The sequence below is a fragment of the Brachypodium distachyon genome, chromosome 3 (genome assembly GCF_000005505.3).
Source record: "Brachypodium distachyon strain Bd21 chromosome 3, Brachypodium_distachyon_v3.0, whole genome shotgun sequence".
In the NCBI taxonomy this organism is placed as follows: domain Eukaryota; kingdom Viridiplantae; phylum Streptophyta; class Magnoliopsida; order Poales; family Poaceae; genus Brachypodium; species Brachypodium distachyon.
The window spans coordinates 20,361,485-20,383,572 of record NC_016133.3 but is presented as its reverse complement, the minus strand read 5'-3'; the positions used below and the strand labels follow the sequence as shown (position 1 = coordinate 20,383,572).

At 45.8% G+C, this 22,088-nt stretch overlaps 2 protein-coding genes and 1 long non-coding RNA gene across 8 annotated transcripts; 1 reads left to right on the top strand and 2 right to left on the bottom strand.

The window, feature by feature from the left end:
- Window positions 1-266: 266 nt before the first annotated feature.
- LOC100844691 (probable ascorbate-specific transmembrane electron transporter 1) lies at window positions 267-1,916 on the bottom strand. The gene is made up of 4 exons (XM_003573695.4): window positions 1,576-1,916; window positions 1,155-1,203; window positions 862-1,061; window positions 267-740 (listed from the first exon to the last, which is right to left on the bottom strand). The coding sequence occupies exons 1-4, from the start codon at window positions 1,894-1,896 to the stop codon at window positions 483-485; spliced, it is 828 nt and encodes a 275-aa protein (XP_003573743.4). The 5' UTR covers window positions 1,897-1,916; the 3' UTR covers window positions 267-482.
- Window positions 1,059-2,004, top strand: LOC112272061. Its single transcript, XR_002965761.1, has 2 exons — window positions 1,059-1,228; window positions 1,588-2,004. It is a non-coding gene; the product is annotated as an uncharacterized LOC112272061 (long non-coding RNA).
- Window positions 2,005-4,980: 2,976 nt separating this feature from the next.
- On the bottom strand, window positions 4,981-16,534 carry LOC100842761 (uncharacterized ATP-dependent helicase C29A10.10c). 6 transcript variants are annotated; one of them, XR_731459.3, is made up of 12 exons: window positions 16,204-16,534; window positions 13,711-13,840; window positions 12,032-13,629; window positions 11,390-11,578; window positions 11,184-11,279; window positions 10,919-11,087; window positions 9,338-9,464; window positions 7,366-9,141; window positions 6,468-7,255; window positions 5,920-5,975; window positions 5,619-5,804; window positions 4,981-5,495 (listed from the first exon to the last, which is right to left on the bottom strand). XR_731459.3 is itself a non-coding variant. In XM_010236299.3 (9 exons), exons 3-9 carry the CDS (start codon window positions 13,389-13,391, stop codon window positions 6,863-6,865), a joined length of 4,110 nt encoding a protein of 1,369 aa, XP_010234601.1. In that variant the 5' UTR covers window positions 13,392-13,629; window positions 13,711-13,840; window positions 16,204-16,534; the 3' UTR covers window positions 6,150-6,862. The 6 variants fall into 6 exon arrangements, 1 of the variants encoding a protein (XP_010234601.1); XR_002965758.1 differs by having other exon boundaries at window positions 12,032-13,508; XR_002965759.1 differs by having other exon boundaries at window positions 12,032-13,508; window positions 13,719-13,840.
- Between the last annotated feature and the right edge of the window lie 5,554 nt (window positions 16,535-22,088).

Below are 22,088 nucleotides of genomic sequence, written 5' to 3'. Positions count from 1 at the left end.
TATGATCTTTTCACAAGAATTATAAGACAAAGATAAGCAAATTTTCCATTGTACTAGATTTTGCCTTTTCTTAGCATTTATTTAGTTAATTTTATTTATCTAATCATTAATTTTAAAATATAAAACTAAGAGATAACTCATTGTACAATATGTTTTGTTGTTTTTTTTAATTGACGTGGCACAGCTAAAATAAGGCAGTGCTATCAACCATTGTACATGTCCTAATGAGATACTGATTGATGCGATTCATTATAGGGCCTGGTTAGTACTCATAAAATTAAAACATGTATTTATGAAATGGGGAATGTCACCATTGGATGAACTTTACATTTTTCTCCTTACAAGCACAATGATAATAATTACTGTAATAGAACAAACGGTGTCCTGTCCCTAGTTCTATTTTTAGTGCGGCGTCTAAAACCCCCTCCCCCCAACGAGCAGGGGTAACACTCAAAAGTTAATTAAGAGTGACAGTAAGCTAACTAGTATCTGGAAGGAAGGATGACAGCAAGGACGACGGTGACGCCAAACATGAGGATGACGAGCCCTGTGAAGTTGACGACCAAGGCCTCGCTCGGGTATCCGACGATGCGGTAGATGAACCTGACGAGACCGGTTTCGGTGGTGCAGACGGCCATGAGGAAGATAACGACGCCGAAGAAGATGTGCCACGGTGCGTAGTCCGCCCTCATCGTCATCATGGCCCCTGGGAACACGAAGTACATGAAAGCCACCAGCCACTGCACCACAAAATAACCACAACTCATGAAGAACATGGGGAATTTTCTTTTGTAGAACAAGAAAAATGTGAGCTACTTTGCTCCCGTTATTAAGACGAAGTGCAGGCAAGTAGGAAAGAACCTGAAGAGCGTAGAGGCCTATAGTGACTACCCCCAACCAGGCGTGGAGGGAGCGGACGTGGGGATCACCGGCGTCGTTGTGGAACTTAACGGCGGCGTACAGCCCGACGGCGGCGAAGGCGAGGGCGAGCAGGTGAAGCAGCAGGTGCACCGCTTTCTTCGCCGTCCGCGAGCCCAGGACGATCCTGTACGCCATGATCGCTGCACATCGTTCGTCGACCGTTATGCAAGCTAGCCAAGGTGGGCTCTTCTTATCCATTCCCCTTGAATATTTTCGCTGAATTAGTTAGTTACCTTCTCCGGTGCAGATGATGAAGCCGATCACCATGAAAAGAGGATGCACCTGGCAAAATCAAACACACAAAAAGGTTTATGATTCATCATATGACACCTTTGCAAGTTGTAGTGAACTTGAATTTACTGCATAACTTGCAAGTTTTTTTTGATCTGGCGTGTTCGTTCTTCTACAAATAGTTTTCGAATTTAATTTAGCGTGTCTCAACAAAAATTCGGTCTATTTTTGGCTGGTCATAAGATTGACCGGCAAAAACAATCCTTAGGCATTATTAGGGAAGAATTGCTCAGGCGTGTTGCATCGACAAATACCGTCCATCATGGGTCCATTTACCTCACCGCCTCAGTTGCAGTTTTCGTTTTCCAGTTCCAACAAGTTTTTTTTTTCGAAAAGATCTGAGCAATAAGTGTATTGTCTTACCGTGTAAACCAGCTGGGTGGTGGAGTTCAACTCCCAGGAAACGCCATCCCTGAAGTGCAGCACCCAGACGAGCGTGAGCGTGAGCACGGCGGCGGCGAGGAGCTGCGCCATGACTATCACGGGCAGCGCCGAGGCCCGGAAGCTGGCGCCGCTCTTGACCGGCATGGCTTCCTCGCCGTTTGTCCTCCCGGGCGCCGGCAGAAGTAACACTGCGATTACAACGGCAAAGTGCGTGCTAGCTTCTGCATTATTGCGTGGGCTCTGGAACGGCCGGTTATAAGAAGAGCTTGGGGGTGTCCCGGTGGAGGATCCAAGGCGCATGCAGGCAGAACTGGGTCAAGAGACAATTTCTTTGCGCGTGTGTTTTGCACATTTGGCCGGCTTAGCGTGGTGTTGGAATAGCAGATTGAGTTTTTGGCTGTCAGCTTATGCTTGGTGTCAACGAAAGCTGAGCTTGTAGCTGTCGAGTTGTTTGGACGGTACAGGAATATCATTTCAGGGGGGGGTCTCATAGTTAAGAAAAGAAAATGGCACCCCAAACATGTTAGCTCATGGCACGCGTTTGGATCCAAGCCGACGTCCGCCTTACCAAAAAATTGGCAGGCCTGCTTTGATCTCACCAAAACAATATGTGACCAAATCAGCACCATCATTAAGGTATTGGTGGAACCAGATTGACAAGGAAAATAAAATACACTGGGTAAGCTGGGAGCAGATCTCCTTGTAAAAAAAAGGAGGAATCGGTTTTCGGGATTTTTATGCTTTTAACAGCGCTTTTGTTAACCCGTCAGGCGGCTTATTCAGAGTCCATTCTCCTTATGCGGTAGAGTACTAGCAACTAAATACTTCCCTGATGTTAACATCCTTTCTGCTAAACCAAAGGTGGGGATGTCTTACAAATGGAGAAGTGTTCTGAAGGGTTTGAAATTGCTGAAAGAAGGTATCATTATTGTATGGAGAGGGGGGAATGGTGACAACATAAGTATATGGAACGATAATTGGATTCCAAGAGAGGGCTCTGGGAAACCAATGACGACAACACGTGGTCAGAACTTGCTGCACACAGTATCAGCGCTAATCGATCCGATAGTGGGAGATTGGGACATTGCATTAGTGAAACAAACATTTTGCGATGAAGATGCTGACCTCATCCTTAAAATCCCGATATGTGAAGGAGTAGAAGATTAGGTGGCTTGGCATTTTGACAAAAAAAAGGTATGTTTTCAGTCAAGTTGGCATACAAGGTGGCCCTTAATCTGTTAACAAAGCATTCAAGGCGTGAAATTGGATACCCCTCTGGGAAAAATTCAAATCATCATTATTTTTCATGGGGAAGCTATATGGCACCTACCTATCCCAGGCAAAGTGCAACACTTCATTTGGAGGGTAGCGCATATCGTAGTCTTCCTTTCAGACCAAAATTGAAAAGAAGGGGAGTCCAGCTCGACGATACCATATGCCCAGTTTGTAAGTGCATAGAGGAGGATGGTGGCAATTGTTTTTTTAAATGCAAACCAGTCAAACATCTATGGAAAATATTGCAACTTGAGGAGTTGAGGCTGGTCCTGAAAGATTGCCAAAGACCTACAGATGTCATTAGTATAATATTGAAGCTGGATACTGATCAATGCATCCGTGCATGTACTCTAATGTTGTGGCTGTGGTGGCATGAAAGGGTGAACGAAGGAATATCGAAACAGTAGCAAACTCAGTGGAGATACACAGCAAGCAATTCAGTAGTTTCTATAGGACCCGGAAAATTAATGTGGATGGATCTTTCAAGGAAGGAAAATCTGAAAGAGGATGGGGCTATATTATCAGAAATAATGAGGGAGGAGTTGAAGCAGCGGGAGCAGGTAAATTGAATCGGGCATCTGATGCTTTACAAGCAGAAACTGAAGCATTGCTCCAAGCCATTTGTAGAGCCGCTGAACTAGGTGTGTCAACTCAAATGTCTTCATAGAAACAGATTGTTTGGCTCTGAAACGACCTGGCCGAGCATGGTGTCCTGTTTCAGGAAGCAAAACGCATTTTGTCTTTAAATTTCGTAGTCTGTAGGATTATGTGATGCCCAAGAGCTTGTAATAATGTAGCACGCTGTTTAGCATCTTAATCTTATGGCGCTTGTATGGGCGATGGGGAAGTAGAACATTGGCTTTCCCACGTCCCAGATTTTGTAAATGTTGCTGCTGCCACTTGCCAGCGATTTGGCTGGTCAGCCTGTGTAATGGAATGAACGCTGAATCTTCCATCTCAACAACAACAAAAAAAAATTTGGCATGTCCACGGTTTTGAGCTGTCGCTTGGTTCCACATCAAAAATTTTGCTCGCCCCACGCAACATATGCATGCCCGTGTATTTTTCGCCAACTCACGGGCGGATCTGAGAGCGCCGGAACCCTCCGCCAAGAATTTGGCTGCCAAATCTCCTCGTTCTTCTCCGATCGAGTGCATCCTGAACGGCAACCAGGGCGGGGCCGTAGCGGCCGCGCCGGCGCAGGCAACGACGAGCTAACCAACATATCTATGGTGCTCGCCGCTCGGTCGCCGCGAAAAGATGCCACAGGGCTTATGAAAAACTACAGCAATTTTTCCTTGATCTAATTGGCCGAGCAATTGGTGGTGACGTCGCCATGGTTCGAATCTACGATGTCCCACGCCACAACCATAAACGTTCATGAGGCCTTTGTAGCTGTTAATTACTGTTCGTCGTGTGTTAACTCTAATTAATCTGAACTGAAAGTACACATATGTTCTTCTGTCTCGTTGGCTGCAAACCAAACAGAGGCTCAACTATTTTGCCAAAAACAATTGTTAGGTACAAATCCAAATCCAAGTCCCTTATTTCTGGACTGAGCTATGTTTGGGATCCAAACAATGAGCACTTACCAATTTTTTGGTCATGCCATAATTTTCGTTATGTCAAATATTTGGATTTCTGCCTTCTTAGCCACGTCAGTGCATGACATGGCTATCTTTTATGAACCCCGCCATCCCATTCAATGAAAAATCACTGCAATTGCCAACGTGGTAAAGAAAATCCGCCATTCATCTGTCACGTCAGGTCAAATCTGTGTTTGACCACCTTAAAGCAGCATAAAGATCAAACTTACCCAATACTAATAGCTGAGAGTCCAAATTCGCAGAAAAAAAGAGTTGAGGGACAAACCTTAAAGCAGCATAAAGATCAAATTTACCCGATACTAATAGCCGAGAGAGGAAATTTGCAGAAAAGAAGTTGAGGGACAAACACTCATCTAGTCTTCTGTGAAACACTGTTGGCAACTGCAGAAGCAGAGGTATATATTTCTTCCTGAGCAAAAGAATGACGATCGCTTCATTTGCTATAATAAAGTACTCCCTTCATTAATAAATTCTTGTCGTTGTTTTAATTCAAAAATAAGAATTTAGGAACAGAGGAGTACATATTTATTCAGCACGTGTATGTTAATTATATTTTCCGCAATACATAAAACTCAATTCTCCAAATTAATTAACTCCTATGAACGATACAACTCAGATTATATCTAGATTTTGGCCCAAATTATGATTAGAAATCTACATCCAAAAAGTTACTGGGTATTTAAACCCTTTCACTGCTCTTTGACATAACAAAAAATGCAGACTTTCATTAGATCTCGAACAGAGAAACCAAACTGGACAGCCTAATAATTGGCAGTGTTGAGTTTAGGTGGCGCCAGCATCAGAGTCCAAACCTGCCGGCCGAGCGGTTTCACCTGATGATGCTGACCATGTAAATGGTAGGACCCTCGGGAAGCAGCAGCCCATGAGCAGGCAGTGGTCACTCCCAGTTAAATTCTCGTCTCTTGTAGTCCCCAACTGAAATAATTGCAGTCGGCAGCATGTTTGGTTTCGAAGTACCAGGAGAACACGCCAGCTTGGCCATCCGATCTCACCAAGCTGGCAGGCACAACAGGACACAGACATGAGTTACCAACCCCGCATACAGAGCAAGATCAGACGAATGAATTGTGGAACCAGCAAAACTGGTACCCAAGGAAAAAAAAACATTTTTGAACTCACCTGTGAAATCAAACAATCACCACCAAAACAGCCTCATCCAACAAGCTAAGATTGAAGTCATAGCCCTCGGTGGACCAGATTCAGAAGGGCAGCTCGTGCAGGAAACAATCAAGAAAATGGACCAACACGACACATGCGATAAAAAGATTATGTGGTGAACTTTTCAAGTCAATGCTTCCTAATACCCTGCAGATAGAACAAGATCAAGATCAGTGTAGTACAACATATGGCCAACAAAATATGGAACAGGCAAATCTGGAGAGAAAGTCAGAAAACCAAGAAAAGACCAGCGTAAGCACACCTGAACCACCAGCGTCCAAGCAAAGATGAAAAGAAGATAGCTTGCTCCAAATACGCCTGCATCAGGATAATCACCAACGTATATATTGGAGATATTATTACCAATAATGCCCATGATCCGTGCAAAGAATTAAAACTAGACCATGGAACAACATAAAGGTACAACAACCAGCAGGAGACACACAAAATCAGGTAAGAATATAACTGAATTTCTGAAAGCATGGTAGCAACTTCCAACAGTATATAACAGCATTCAACCAACAACCATAGCGACAGAACCAGAAGTGACAGATAACAGGGCAGCTGAATCAAATAATGAAGCTTTTTTTTCTAGATGCGGACTTTGTACACAGAGGGAGCTTATGTCATATGTTACAAAAGCCCTGCCTATGTTAGAAATACTGATCCTACAGGGGCATATCAAGCACGCATGTTTGCAGCTAGCAGCAATCTCGCGGCAAAGCTTGAAATCTAACCTGCTCTAGGGCCAGTGAGATTTTTCTCTCCTGGTATTTTTCAAAATGAAAATGCCCATGCATGTATTTATACCTATGAGAAAGATGGATCCTGTTAAAGCACACTAAAAAGCAAGTACTGCAATGTCTGACAGAATCCATCCTGCACAATTGCAGAACACTTGAGTGCCTGAGGAAGCCTTCCTTTGTTCCGCAACCAGACGAATCAAGAGCCATAGCTCACCCAGCACAGCAGCAACTGATCAGCATCTAGTCAGCAGCTATGGTTGCAGCCCAGCTTTTCCAGAGGCCTACTGTTTCACGATGAATCCTCTTGTCCTTCCAGTAACAGTGCCTTCTCCTTAACAGCACTCAGGGTGTACATCTTCTGAACAGGCAACACTTTCCTCCATCCAAGTATCCCATAGAAGCCCACCAACTTCCACGCTGCACTGCAAATGCAAAGCTGAAGATAGCGATGCATTTTCCTCAGACTTCTCGCCTAGAACCATTGGATGAATTTGGCCTCCTGGGCATTCCAAACTGCAAATTTTCCCTAGATCTATCACCAGGGCGTCCCAGATCATCCAAATTGCGGTAACTAGCATTTCTTGGAACAGAGTTGGGACGCTCATCCTCATCAGCCCTCATGCCATTCCTGGGGTCCGGAAGCATGTCCAGATGCCTCGGTCTTGGTCCACCAGTCCTCATGTTCCTTGTGTTATTTGAAGAGTTCCTGCCTGGAGTGTTGGATGAAATCTTCATGGCCAGGAAATCCTTGGGGATGCTATCCAGGTCCATGAAACATTTCCTGGCCTTTGCATCTGTTACCAATGCCGCCCAGTCCTCTGACTGCATGAGAGCATTGGCATTACCGACAACCTAGAAAACAACAAATACTATTAGTAACATAGCATATGCCCTGAGCAGCTGTAAAAACAACATTAGTACATTGCAGTTGATGCATTTTTGGGAAGAGGTTAGGACCGTACCCACAGAGCTCTTCTAGCTCGAGTAAGAGCAACATTCATACGGCGTATATCTGCAACAAAACCCACGCCATGGTTTGAAGCACGGACACAAGACATAATAATCACATCACGCTCCTGGCCTTGAAAAGCATCAACTGTGTTTATGTAGATATCTTTCCCTTCCTCAGTATTCATAACCTCCTCGAATTCCCGCTGAAGACACTTCAACTGCAACTTATATGGAGTGATTATACCAACAGATACTTTCTTGCCACCGTTAGCTTTCATGAGCTTCTGAAGATGCTCATACAAACGCAATGCAAACTGTGCTTCATGAACATTCTGGTATGAAGATGACCCCCCTCTATGAGACTCACGACCATGTGAAATATCATAGAAAATGTAAGGTGACATTAATGCATCTCTGTAATAAGCCTCATCAGGCAGTTTGACAACACTTTCACTGTCTGTAAGACGCCCTTGATAGAAGTATCTTGAGGGAAACTCACGGATCTGAGGGTGCATCCGATATTGCACAGACAACAAAATGGTAGGGCAACCAGCCTGCTGAAACCTCTCAAAAAGACTCCTGCTGTATAGTAAAGTTCCAGCCGCTTTGCTAATAACAGTGGCAGGGAGCTGCTGTGGGTCACCAACCAAGACACATCTAGCTGCACCAAGTGCAAGTGGAGGGAGGACTCCTACTTCACTGGCCTGAGCAGCCTCATCGATAACAACCATATCAAAACCATGACTAAGGCGAGAAAATAACCTGCGGCCACTGCTTGACACTGTTGTAAAAACAATTTCTGCTTCATTGGCAAAACTGGCTTCCAGACTAGACCTAGCATCTTCCAGATTGAAGTTACTACCACCACGGAACCTGCTTTCTAATATCAGCAGGCGCGACATCTCTACAAGTACTTTATCCCTGCTTTCTACTGAGGCAGCAAGTTTTTGAAGCAGCATATCACGGTTACGATCCCTGTTGGCAAGCATATCAGGATCTACCCCAACTGAACCCTGGGATCTACCTGCCGCTGCAACCATATTAAGTTCCCTCTGTAAAAGGGCTATCTCCTGAGATAACTGCTGCTCGCGTCCTTTTAGCTGCTGTAACCACCCAATTACTTCATCACGGCCCTTCATTAAAAGCTGTTCTGTCCGTCGCTCCACTGAAACAGCTTGGGCAGCACGAGACTGTGTATCAACTCCAACACGAGCAACATCAGGGCGGTAGACCTTCATCTCACCATCTATGAAACCTCGGTCAAGAACACGAGAAAGCAGCTCATCTGTTGCAGCATTTGATGGGGCGCACACAAGCATCCGTGGTTTGGGACAAAGTTTGGGAAGAGTGCGAAACAGGTTCTGATCCATGCTCTGCAAAACTTCATCAATAGACCCTGCAGCGAAAACCTCTGAACTGCTGCTAGTGCTACTAGCAACTTGCTTGTAACTTTCAGGAGCAAGTTTCTTTAAGAGAGCTGCATAGTAATGTTGATACTGAACAAGGTGAATAACATTTAACATTCCCCACACAGTATGTGTTTTCCCAGTCCCCGGAGGACCTTGTACTAATGTGAAAGGCCATGGTTCTTGTTTCTTCACTACTCCATTGCTTGTGCCAGCAGCTGTATGCATTGCAGCCCAATGAATTGCCGATAGCTGAGGCCCGTTGAAAGTACGATTGAGATGATCAGAAAAATTTGGAGTGAAACAATCAGGCATAGCAGGTGGCTGCTCTTGGTACTTGGGGAACTGCTCTGGAGTTGGCTGAAGAATTGCATTTTGCATCTGCTGGGAAAATTTCTATTAGCATCAACCAAAAATGGTAGTCCCTCTGATCCTAAATTCTTGACTCAAATTTGCTCAAATATGGATGTATCTATTCTTAAAAAGCGTCTAGATACATGTAATATTTTGACAACAATTTAGGATCGGAGGGAGTAACTAAGAATGCGAGACAACAGTGAAGTATGATAAACATTACCTGCATATTAAGTCTGCGGAAAGCATGCAATGCTACATATTCCCTCTGTGTTGTTGCAAGGGAACCGAGACCAGTTAGATACCAGGTACTCCGAGGTTGGAGTTTCCTCAGAACATTAGTCTCGTTGCTGTAAACAGAGCACATAAAAATGAACCAAAAGTATTAGTATACATTTAACCAAATTATAAACAAGAAAAGGTTCACAATAGTGTTCAATAAATCGAGTTAGCAAAGAAACATAAACTGAACCTACTGACAAAAAAAAATTTGAACCTAACATCGGTTACCTAAGAAAATTATACGGGTCTGTGATGAGCAAGTTTATCTGGGTTATAGTTTTAAATTCATTGAATCGGCTCGTAATGTTGCTAGCACTAGAAAAACAAGACCTACAAAGCTAGAACAAAGAGCACACAGTTTACGTGCATGAAAACCACGGTCTTTAAAGCAGAAGGCATACTGACAAGTTAAGAGAAGAAAGTGTTGTTTAGTGTATCAAGAAAAATAATGCTCGTTTAAGTAATGGTGTACATTGTGCGGAGCAAAAATTATCATGTGCAACATGACCTAAATTTTTTTTTTATCATGTGCAACACAGATAAACTGCAGGCCTAGTTGACCTAAATCATGCAAGACATGCTTGTGAAGAAACCAATCATAAGCCAGTGATTCAAAACATATCAAACAGAATTTTCACTTATCTAGAAGAAAAGTATATACACTAATGGTACGGTATGAAGGGAACAGAGTGGAGTCCTCATACTCAGCAAACGACACCAGACATTCCAAGTAACAGTTCTAAAAGAATGAGCAGCAAGGGCATGTACAAATAGGGCTGATGTCAGCCTTCTCTTAACAGTGCCACATAGGATGATTGCTGATGTGGAACAGAGAAATGAAAAGAAAAAAAAGAGGCTTGAGCCTTCTCTTAGCTAAGAGATGATCTCTTCACAAGACGGATAAGGCATTTTTCCCCATCGTACTAGGGCCAGTTCTTTTCGGCTTCCTGGACCGGCTTCTCTGAGAAGCTGTCCTCCCCTAGCTTCTTGGAGAAGAAGCCACCTAAATTTGATTAGGTTACCAAACTAGTTTGGCCTAAACCATTTTGGAAGTCTACCTAAATTTGTGACGCGGCTTCTGCAGGAAGCTAGGTGAGGGCAGCTTCTAGGAGAAGCCAGTCCAAGAAGCCGAAAAGAACGCACCCTAGATTTCACCTTTTCTTCACATCTATTTCATTATTTGTATTCACTTAAACATTAATTGCAAGATATGACACTAGGAGATAACCTATTGTATAACATGTTGTATTGGCTTCTCTACATGACGTGGAATGTATAAGAGAAGGCAATCTTATCTACCAGTGTGACACTAGGAGATAACCTATTGTATAACATGTTGTATTCGCTTCTCTACATGACGTGGAATGTATAAGAGAAGGCAGTCTTATCTACCAGTGTACATGCCCTAATGCAATTGAATGAACTGGCAGCTAATTTTATTTTAAATGCATAAGTACATGGTGTTATCAAAACATAGTGTAGGAAAGCTAGAGAATAATGATAGCACTAAAAACTGGATTACCTGCTAGAATCAAATGAATCCCCAACATGAAAATGGATTATTGCTCCAATGGGATCACGTGTATCAATAGGCATATGGCGCCTGACTGTACCTACAAGCCGTCCACATTCTGCTTCAGCGTCTTCATTTGAAGCAACAGCCTTCCTATTAGATCTACTTGATTGGGAAGCTAAAAACAATAGCAAAGTTAGCGCACCTGTAGAAACATTTTTGTGAAGGCAGAAATACTAATGCAGATTAAAGAATGCATATTCAGTATGACTACCTGGACCAGGCCGAGGGAACGACAAAACTGCAACTTCACCTTCTTTGAAAATCCATTTATATTCATGTGTTGGTAGAACAACAACATCATACCATCCTGAATGCACAAACCACATTTAAGTCAGGTGATTGCAATTGATGATGAGACCACATCATCTTATGACTGCCTACAAAAGAGATATCAATAAAAAAATATGGAAGATGTACCTCTTTCACGCCTATCCACACTCTTTACACGCACCATTACATGTGCATCTCTTGATACAGCCTCAAGACTCTCCTCGTAGGAACTATATAGCTGAGCTCTGCATTCCTCAAAAAGCAAAGGCTCAAAAACTCTAATGTACTCCTCGGCAGAATCAAAGCTTCCAGGGACAGACTGAAGTTCTTCCTCCTCTGTTTAGATAACAAATAGTCAAATATAGAACTTCCCGTGTCAAACTAATTGCACATAATTGAGAGCGCACACACGCATAGAGATACAATGTTTTTTCCATTTTAGAAAGAAGACAGCATGCAAGCATGATAGAAGAAACACAACGAGTCTACTTTGAGAGAACTAGAACGGTCTTTTAAATACAGAACACAATCAGACATCTATAACAGGAAGTTTACCATGTGTATAAAACAAACCATAAATGTCTACAGCACTGCACTCTTCTTAGAGAATGTAACAGTGCCACTTATGTTGATGGAAGTCACAAGAAACAAGACAATAGCATTTGCGAGAAAGTATATTGTATTCTAAGGAAATTTCACAGGTGCTGGGCTCTCAGAGTACTGTGCGTAATTTTTTGGATGAAGCAAGGGTGTTAGTTGAACTAAGAGATGTAATGCCGAAGAACTAACCAGGATTGTGCCAGAACTTGTCACTTGTCACTTCCCGTATAAGCCGTTCAACAGATGTGTCATTATACTGTGTGCTATTTGATGAAGCTTGTTTTTTTGGAACAAGAGACCTTTTGTTGGCTTGTTTCTGATCTGCGGTATTTTGTCCTGTTAGAACTCCTCTCTGGGAAGAGAGTGGTCTGCCCTTGAACTGCTTAGAATCCAATGGTTGCTTCGAAGAAGCCTGCCTTGGCACAGATTGAGGAAAGCCATCTGAGGGGGGTTCTTCACCATTAATTTTCTTTGACTTGCCCAAAGTTCCCAACTCAACATCACCATTGGATTCACCATTTTGGTCACTTGGATCTGCAGAATTACTTCTTTCAGAACCGACCATATCAGTTTGTCTCTGATCCCTGATGACTGGCATGCTCTGTTTTTCTGCAGCTCTTTCACCAACACCACGAGAAGCTTCCTTCACGGTACGTGTAACAATTGGTGCTGGAAAAGATGATTGTCTCCTGGGTGTTATGGTTTTCATTGTGCCAGCTTGTTTTGCATCCTCAACATTAATGAACACAGTCTGCCTGGCTCGCTTCTTTCCAAGCATCGCTACTTTGTGCTCATCCAACTTAGGCCTCTTTGCAGGGTTGTTCGTAAACTTCAATGCATAATTGGCTTCTACTCCTCTGACATCCTTTGACCTGTTGCATGGGTCTAAATCATCCCCAGGTTGATTTCCTTTACAATCTAAATTTTTCAGAGGCTCTAGTCCTGTTGGAGCACGAAGAACTGGATCTTTAGACACATCAGCCATCTCAGTGTCACTAGGCTCAGCAGCAGTGTCATCTTTAATCACACCACAAGACTTAACAGTAGCAGGTTCTCTTTCTGGGGAATCTCTTTTCACTTGAGTACTTGCAGTACCAGACGACTCTTCTTTGTTGCTGAGACTACTTCCTGCAGTGTCAGAAGCACCATCTGCATCAGACCACTCTCCCTCTTCTCTTTCAACTGCTTGTGAAACCTGATTCGAGGGCTCAGCATGTTGTGCGACACTATCAGATACATGATTCGTTACCGTAGATGTAGAAGCAGCAGTAGTGTCCAACTTCTTTTCTGTTTTGATCGGTTCCTTCAAATTTTCTGAATCTTTGGTTCTCACAAAAGGTTGAAAACCTGAACCAGAGGATGCATGCTTAAAGGCATGGTTGTTCAATATCCCTTGAGACTGTGGCACTTTCTGTGGTGGAAATAAAGTTGAGGGATATACAGTGGGAACAGGAAGTTGCGGTTGGGACACAACGACTGCAGCTTCTTCTTCTTCAGCTTCTGTTGGGAGCTCATTGAGATCAAATAATATCCTTCCACGAGACCCCATGTCATGTGTAAATGCATATAGCTCGAATATTTTAAATGGTGAATTCTGCTACAATCTTCTAGGGTGATAGCACTGACTGGAGGAGAGCTGCTATTGATCTTCTGTAGAATAAGATATCTGCAACAACAACCAGCACAAGATATCAGTAATATAGAACCAGAACAGGATATTCAAGGGGTGCCTGGATGCTTCATTCCACTAGCGAGATAGCACACCAACAAGAGGCCAGTAAGGAGAACTGAACAAGAAAGCGAACAGTTACAGCAGAGCCTCATTGCATGGTATTCATTAAAGAGACATCTCGATCGGGTGGTGCGACCTGAATACCATTCTTCGCTGGGTTCCTTTCATGTTCAGACCCATCCCACTTCGTCCTCTTGTTGCCCGCTTCTTACCCACCTCAAGAATTTGGATTCTAGCGATACAGGATCTCAGCATCCAGGCAGACCCTTTACAGACAAAGCAAATAAGTATGTAGAATATGGCAAGGAGAAAAAAGAACAACAGTGCATTGGCCTATTGTGTAGGTGGGTGGAAATGTTAACAAAACAACCTAAGAGCACAGGATAGCCTAAATTTGGTGCCATTTTTCAAAACAACAGTGTCATACAGACAATTATATTTCAAAAAGGAACAGCATACATAATATTCTGCGTACAGGGCAAATCCCTGTTGGACTTCAACATAAAGCAATAAAGTGGTGATGCTTTCAACTTTACCAAACTAATAAAAACAAAGAATACAGTAATTTAAGCTCGTATGGTGAGACTAGTTACAACTTCCTCCAACCCAAACAAAGGTTTTCATATCCAACAGAGGCTAAATTAAGGCACAGTGAAGAAAGAGCATAGCTCAACGACTAACTCTAAAAACTTTTCCCCGACTACACCCAAATCCAAGGTCTAATCTGGTAATATCAATCACCATGATAATCCCAAAATTTCACTGTAAACAAATTCTGATTGGAGTCTAAATAGTTACCAAAACAGTATTCTAGTAAGAAGTCTATTAGGCTAAAAAAGAACATGGCCGCATGTTTTTTTTTTTTTTGGGGGGGGGGGGGGGGGGCGACATGGCTGCATGTTACACCTGAACAAATACAGCATCCCTAGTTCACTACAACTGAAAAATGATCTCTTTACACTATTGACCAAAAGGTACTCCGAATTATCCATTGATACCTTATGTTACACATGAACAAATAATTTAAAGCTGACAGATAAGCATTAATACTGGTTCACAGCTACCCTAAATTTTAGAGGAAGATGTATTACTACATAAAAGGAGTATCAAATTTTCCATGTAAGTCTACATTCGAACATAACAGAGGAAATGTGAAATGCTTCCCCTATTGAACTAAGCAGGTGGACTACTCAGCTCTGAACTAAAAACTAACTAAAATAAATACGTAGCAAATGACCCCTTCAAACAAAGTCCAATATGCAGCATTGCCACAACTGTTCAGCGCAACGACGAATTAAAAGCTATCTGAAAAAAAAAAAGAGTACGGAGTACCTCCTGCTAGCAACATCAGACATGTCTATAACTAATTAACAAAATAGGACCACAGTGTAGCAATAGCCCAACTGACTCTCCGAACCTTTTACTTGACATCACAAATTTTGATGACTACTAGTAGAACATAAAAGGAACATAAAATTTGACATATCAGTCCACATCTAGACATATCACATAACAGAAGAAAGGTTAAATGATGTTTCCATTGGCCTAGGACAGTGAACCATTAACTCTAATTAAGAGCTACCTAAAAAGGACTTTATAATACAAAACAACAATTATCCCTTTATTACAAACCTGACAAAGGAGCGACAATGATTCACTTCTACTCTGAATTAGAAGTTACTATAACGAAAGGACTGTTTTTGCCTTCTGATATACAAGTTTCTTAAATCCACCCCAAATAAGTACAGATCCTACATAAGTTCTGTTACAGCGCAAATTGGGGTTTACTAAGAAAATAAAAACAGGACGTCGAAGGGGCAAGAGCGAAACTAACATTCCAATTTTCTACTTTGCAAAACATACCTTGACAACAAACTACAACTTAACAGAAATATCACAATTCGACAAATAATCCACTATGTAGACGAAGGGAGTGTCATGTATTAGCCTAAACAGATGAACTAATAACTCTTAAAGACTCGAACAGAATAAGCAACTGATGACAGCAAAACAATGTAGGTTCGAACCTAGGTCATGTACTAAGAGCTAAACTGCAACAGAAAAATTATTAATACAGGCACATAACAGCACAGCACAAGGACGTTGCAACCGCAGCAGCCCTCAACATTTCACTCAAGAAAATAAAGAGCACGTGCCACCCCCCCCCCCCTCCTTCAATTACTGTTGCCACACCATGACGTAACCTGCTTTCGCTTGCTCGATCTACCTAGATGCAGTATTTATATCCCAGTCTTAAATCAGGAAATCCCGTGGAAATTTGCTACGAAATCCAAAAATCGTCCCTTGGAGCAGTTACTAGATTTGGCAAACCCCCCTAACCCTGATCCCCATTCCGTTTCCAGATTCGGCAAAATCACCTTGGGGAAAATGCACAATTTAAAGCCCGAATTCGGCAGCCCATGCCCATGCCCCCGCCTGCCTAACCCCGGAAGCAAGGGAAAAGGGTCCCGTCTCGTGTCGTCCCAACCCAAAGACCTAGGGTTTCGTCATTCCACCAACTGCCCTGCCCTGCCCCCGCCCCGTTCAATCTGTTCGCGATCCTAGGGTTCCAATCGAGGCGCCGAAATCGTAGGAGGAGGAAGTCGTTGGGTGGCGGGGATCTCCGTACCAGGCGATCGTCGGCGTCGTCGTCGTCGGTGTCGGCGGCGGCGGCGGAACCCAGATCCGGCTCTCTGTTTGACTAGGGTTCCTTCCCTCCTCTGCTCCCCCCCTCGCGTGCGATGCGACGCGTCTGTGTGTGCTTGTGTTCTTCTCGAAGTATTTTTTTTGCTTTCTTTTTCCTTTTTCCCAGTTTGGTGGCTTCTCAACCTCGGCGGCCCTCCTCACGAGCGGTCTGCGTATTTGGGGTGACGACTACAGCTTCGCTTCCTTTCGTCTTTCTTCCCTCCTTCGCGAAAGAGAGAGAGAGACGGGGAACTCGGCAGGGGAAGGGTGGGTGTGAGGAGAAGAGGCGAGGGGTGGGGGCTGTATTTATAGCCCACTAGGCCCCAAGCTCCAACAGCCCTCCGCTACGCGCACCAAACGAAACAACACCGATCACGTCACGTGTCTCTGTCCGGTGGGGCCTGGGGAGGCGGGAACCAGCTGTAGGTCAAGGTGACGTGGAGGAGCGTGGCTACGTCGGCCGCAGGACGAGGGGGAGGTGGGCCCGGGTCCCGCTTGGGGATCTGCTGCGCTCGCATCTCGTCTCGGTCGCACCGCACGTCCCGCACCGCACTAGCTTGTGGTTCGACCGGAACTCTGTTTGTTGTCTGGTCGCTTCTCCGCCCCGCCCTTGACTTCTTGGGAGGAGTATTTCTTTATTTTATTTTCTTGTTCCCTCCTGACACGTACGCGAGTCGGATTTTAAGTTTAACACGAGGAGGTAGTTGTTCCGTAGGTGTACGCGAGTTTATTAGGGAGGCGTATCGCCATTAACCCGCGTCCTAAGTCGTGCTACGCCTCCTCCTTTGACGCAATTGATTAATTGTTGAGTGATTAACTTTAATCTTAAACCGGCTGCTGCTTCTGCTGCGTGTCGAGAAAAGAGCAGAGCAGCTGTCACCCGTCCGTCAGATCACTGCGGATCAAAGGGACGGAATGGAAGATCTTTTTTCCCTGGAGGTGTTTCCAATTAATTTTAGCTGGAAGCAAAGGACGCTGAGGAGGACGGGATCCACGGCATCGGCTATTGAAGATGTGTTTAATTAATTCGACGCAGTGATTGCTGGTGGTGATGCATCTCTCGTTGGTTTGTGACTTGTGTCCTTTTCGTTCTTCCTTTGTGTAGGACAAGTGATCTGTTTATCTTTCTTGTTCTAGTTTCGGAACAAGGTTTTGGTTGCTTTTTTAGATTGTTATCTCGAAGATACTAGTATATGGTACTATGGTAGCTAGGCTGGCTGGTTGTAAAGCTTCCGACTCACAAACCAACTATTTACGTTTTAACTTGTAGTAGGTAATTACATTTCATTATACTCTGCTTTGAGCACTGTTACTATGACTCGTAGTGTGTGCCGACATAATGTATTATAAATTCAGCTCAAATATGGGTGGATGTCTATAATATTCTTGTGTTGCAACTTAAAAAAAACAATTCGTGTTTATTATCAAACTCTTCTTTTGCAAATAAAAATGAAGGATGAATACTAGTTTTGGAGACGGAACATAGCGACAACATGGCGAACATATATGCTTCAAAATAAATTATGTACAAATATATAAAGCTCTATGACACCTATGTGGAAAAATGTGTTCGACGTAACTACTTTTTCACTCAAGTTTGAAAATAGTTATTTCTCACCCGACGTCTATATTGATTAAGGAGTAAAATGCACCTACTTGACACCTTCACGAAAGAATAGAGACCTCGTGTGCATTTTACTCTTGATTAAGTGAACATTATATACCTTTGCATTTACAACAATCTCAATGATCAAACGGATAATTCTTATCGTGACTTACACATTTTAGGGATTTCTCAGTCGTTTGAGAATTAATGAAACTAAAATGTGTTCATCTAATTCGAAAGAGAAACCATCCACACAGAAAAGCTGGGGAACTCTCGTGAAAGCTACATCTACAAGAACTCTCGCAAACAGCGTATCACACTGATTTTATGTTAACTCAATATAGTTTTTTTTCCTTCATTAAATACATTAAGCACAGAAAAAGACGAATTAATCATTTACATAACTTAAGATTATATTTGATTTAGTTCGCTAAACTCTGCTTCAGTAAATATCCATGAGATGATAATTTGAATTAATAAAAAAATATAAAGAAATCTTTTGTTCGACACCTCACTAAATGGCTGCCGCACCCCATTGTCCATGTCCGAGGTAAGGACAATAACCCCCCCCCCACACACACACACACCCCGAAATAAAGGTGATTTGAACTACTTGCCGACCACATTAGACGACTACTGCACATTTATTGAATGATGACAACCGGTAGAAGACCGAAGCAAAAGAAAAATAAACCATGTACCAGTCCATCAGGATGCATGACTGAGGAACAACATTTACCCCTACCATATAGTATTGTTGTTGTTCTCGACAACAATTAGAGTAAGGGGTGCCAATGCTCGATGGCACAAGTGCAGGTATAAATATAGGGCGTGTACGCCGGCATTATAGCGGATGTCGCCGTACACTCGGACAAGTTGACGCGTCGATATTTTTTGAATAGGTTCGGTCGACCCTGCGGGTGCAACTTAATCCTATGTTAGGAAAGGCTTCGAGGGGGTTGTTAGCCGAGGGCTTGGGCCGAGCGGATCTTCCCAAGACACCTTTTGGCGAGAGGTTCGTCGGGGCCGCCTCGTACTTGGACCGAACGCGTCTTTCCAAGTATCGAGGTTAGGATACCCTCGGAACTCTAACCCAACCCCTTCTCCTTCGAGTCCGGGCCGAACGCGTCTTCCCGAATCTCGAAACTAGAGCTCTTTGCAAGAGGCTCTAGCCCTCTCCCCTTGAGTTTATTCAAGTTGAGAGTGAATGATACATGCCCTCATGGCGGGGTATTAATAGCCTAGGGGTCCATGACAAATGACCATGGCTACCCTTGAGGGAGAGAGAAAAGTGGGGGCAAAAGGGTAAGAGTAGCTCTTTTGGTCCATAACTTTTGTGTGCACCATGTGAGAAAAGTAGGGCTTGGTCCATGGCCCACCATCGACCAAGGGGCCCCTCCTCTCACTTTTCTTGCCCCCCACTCTAGCTAATTTGACCCTTGACCATGGCATGAGAGGCTTGACTCGTTGACTAGTCTCCTTCTGCCACGTAGGATTGACCGCGCCACGTAGGTGTCTTTGACTCGTGCTTGCGGAATGTTGACTTGGTCGTCGCCACGTAGGATTTACGGTCCGGCCCATATAAGGGTTTTATTTTACTACAACAGGAGCCCCCTTGAGCTAGAGGCATTGAGAATGCCTTCGGGTCAACCTCTGAGGCGAGACTCTTGAGTCATGTCCTTGTATTTGCGATGGTGTCCCTTGACGGATACTCCGATGGCATCCGTTGTGAGAAACGAAGGTGCTTGGTGTTTTTCCTGCAAAGGATGGGATCCTTTGAGGCGTTGCGGAGAAGTTCCATGCTCATGGCGAAATTCTCTGTGAGAAATCGATTTTCGGGGGGTATTTTTGCCAAAACCGGGACCCTAGGGGCCTTGCTGCGAGAAATCTGGTGCCCCGAATGACTTTTTGGCAAAAATTAGGGGCCCTGCGGGCCTCCCCGAAAATTCCGGGGGCATATTTGCAATTCCTCCAAAAACTTGGGCTTTTCTGCAAGATTTTTGAACTCAGTCGGCCGCCTCGAGCTGACCTCGCGCGCGAGCTGGGCCGCACTCGGGCACGCTTCCTCTTTTTTTTTATGCCAGCCTTTCTGGGCTGTTACTGGGCCGAGGCCCAGCCAGGCCCGATACCGGTTCGGGGCTTTAGTGAGGGATCCGACGGCGAGGGGCTGGGGGGCGCCCTAGATCGGACGGCCAAGGGCCGTCGTCTTCCTCAGTATGGGAGGGGACCGCCCGGTCTTCTTTTCCACGCTTTGCAGGGCCTCGGCGTCACCGGCCATGACGCCGGCGAGGCGAGGACGCGGGGTCCCGGGCGTGGGACGCCCTCTTTCGGCCACGCCACCCTCCTTTAGGAAAAAGAGAAAGCTTTCCCTTCCATTCTTCCCTTCCCTTGTCTTGTTCTTTGAGATGAAGGACGGCGAGGTGTCGCTATCCATTGGCCCGGACCGGACGCCTAGAAGCTCCGGCGGCCTATAAAATGGAGCCTTTCTGCACGGCGGAGCTTCACACCATACTCGTTTGGCTTGCCCGGTGCCGAAGACGCGCTCGGCGGCATCCGGCATTCCTTCGAGAGCTTGGTGTAGTAGGGAGCTCCGCAGGGGCAGTAGCCAACCTCTTGTAACGACGGCGGTTGTGTTGGTGGCCGAGGAGCCGCAGCGGAGGCTCCTCCTCGTCGAGTCCGCGTGGGGGTGTGGAGCACGGGTGAGGCCACTCGGAGCTCGGTGCCGGTCGTGTCTCCCAGTGCTTCTGGGCGATCCTCGTTATTGGCCGCGTCTTCCCTGCTCGTGCAAGGGTGAGCGGAGTTCCATGGCGTGAGCTTCGGTGTCCTTTGGCCGCCGGCGGGGCTTGCGGGCGTTTCGTCGAGCACCTTGGGTGCATTTCGGGAATCATGGAGCAGCATGCATCCGCCGTGGCTTGGCGCGAGCAGGCCGTGGCGCGGCGAGTGCGCGAGCAGCTTGGCAAGGGCGCGGCGGGCGCAAGGTTGTAGTGAGGGCGCGGCGCGGGCGTGGCTCGGACGCGGTTCAGGATGGCGCGTGGGCACGGCGGGGGCGCGGCGCGAGCGCAGCTAGGAAGGCGCGTGGCGCGGGCGCGACGCGGGCGCGGCTAGGTGAGGGCGCGGCGCGCAGTGAGCTTTAGGCGTGGGTGCGGGCATGCGCACGGCATTGCGCCGAATACCTTGCGCGTGTGAGGAGGTGGCCTCCTCCCTTTTCTTCCCGCACTGGGGCTGGCCGGGCGCTTGCGGGGCCTGCGGCCCGTGGGACGGCCCAATCGGCCCGGGCCTCCCCTCTCTTCCTCTCTCCCCCTTTTTTTGGGGGGGATTATTCTCGGAATTTTTTGGCATCTCGCTAACTCTTGGTGAACCTTTTCGCAGGTGAGATGGCGGGGCCCGATGTCGAGTGTCCGGCGGGCGAGCCAGCGAGGGGGTCTTCCGCGGCGCAGCTTGCGGCGAACCGACCGTCGCATAAGAAGAAGGTTTCCTTCCACCCCTGCGGTGGCCCTCCCTTGGTTCCGACAGCGCCCGTGGACGGTGGAGGTTGGGCGCACGACCACCTTCTCCCTTCGTTGATGGGCCCCGAGGATCTTGCCCAGCTGGAGGAGGCGGGATACTTCCCCAAGGGGGATGGTATCCTGCCCGATGGCGTGGAGGTGAGGCTCGACCAGCGACGGCGCCCGGGATGCATTGTGGCATTCTCGGCCTGGTTTCATGCTGGCCTGTGCGTGCCTGTTCACCCCTTCTTGCTGGAGTTCCTGGAGACGTACGGCATCGAGCTGACCCAGCTTCACCCGTCGACAATCGTGAGGTTGAACGTTTTTAGGTGGCTGTGCGAGACGGCGCTGTTCTACTTCACCGTGGAGGTGAGGGAGTCGCTCACCCCGGACGGCTTCGCCTTGAGCGCCTTTGGTTCGGTGAACCTGAGGCTCTGCTCCAGTTTTGGGGACGACTTCCTGCTCATGCTGGGGAAGAGCGCGGAGAAGTTGTTCGTCAAGTGGGAGTCCCAGTGGTTTCTTCTTCGGGCTTCAAAGACCCATCTTCGGCACACGGGTGATCTCCCCCGGCACTCTGGGGCCGGAGGTCTGAGGGAGGTGTCCCACCCCGACGATCCTCGGTCGGCCGACCTCTAGAAGGTGGCCAAGATCAAGGAAGTGTCGGCCGAGAGGAGCTTTCGTGACCTCATGGAGGAGATGGTGATGGCGGGACGCTTCATGATGAGGAGTCGTCCGAGG

Coding starts and splice junctions, on each gene's coding strand:
- LOC100844691 (XM_003573695.4), bottom strand. CDS start 1,896: ATGCGCCTTGGATCCTCCACCGGGACACCCCCAAGCTCTTCTTATAAC. Junction 1,204..1,575: donor CCACCCAGCTGGTTTACACG/GTAAGACAATAC, acceptor TGATTTTGCCAG/GTGCATCCTCTTTTCATGGT. Junction 741..861: donor TAGGCCTCTACGCTCTTCAG/GTTCTTTCCTAC, acceptor TTTGTGGTGCAG/TGGCTGGTGGCTTTCATGTA.
- LOC100842761 (XM_010236299.3), bottom strand. CDS start 13,391: ATGGGGTCTCGTGGAAGGATATTATTTGATCTCAATGAGCTCCCAACA. Junction 9,465..10,918: donor GATTCATTTGATTCTAGCAG/GTAATCCAGTTT, acceptor CTCTGTTTACAG/CAACGAGACTAATGTTCTGA. Junction 7,256..7,365: donor GAGCTAGAAGAGCTCTGTGG/GTACGGTCCTAA, acceptor GTTGTTTTCTAG/GTTGTCGGTAATGCCAATGC.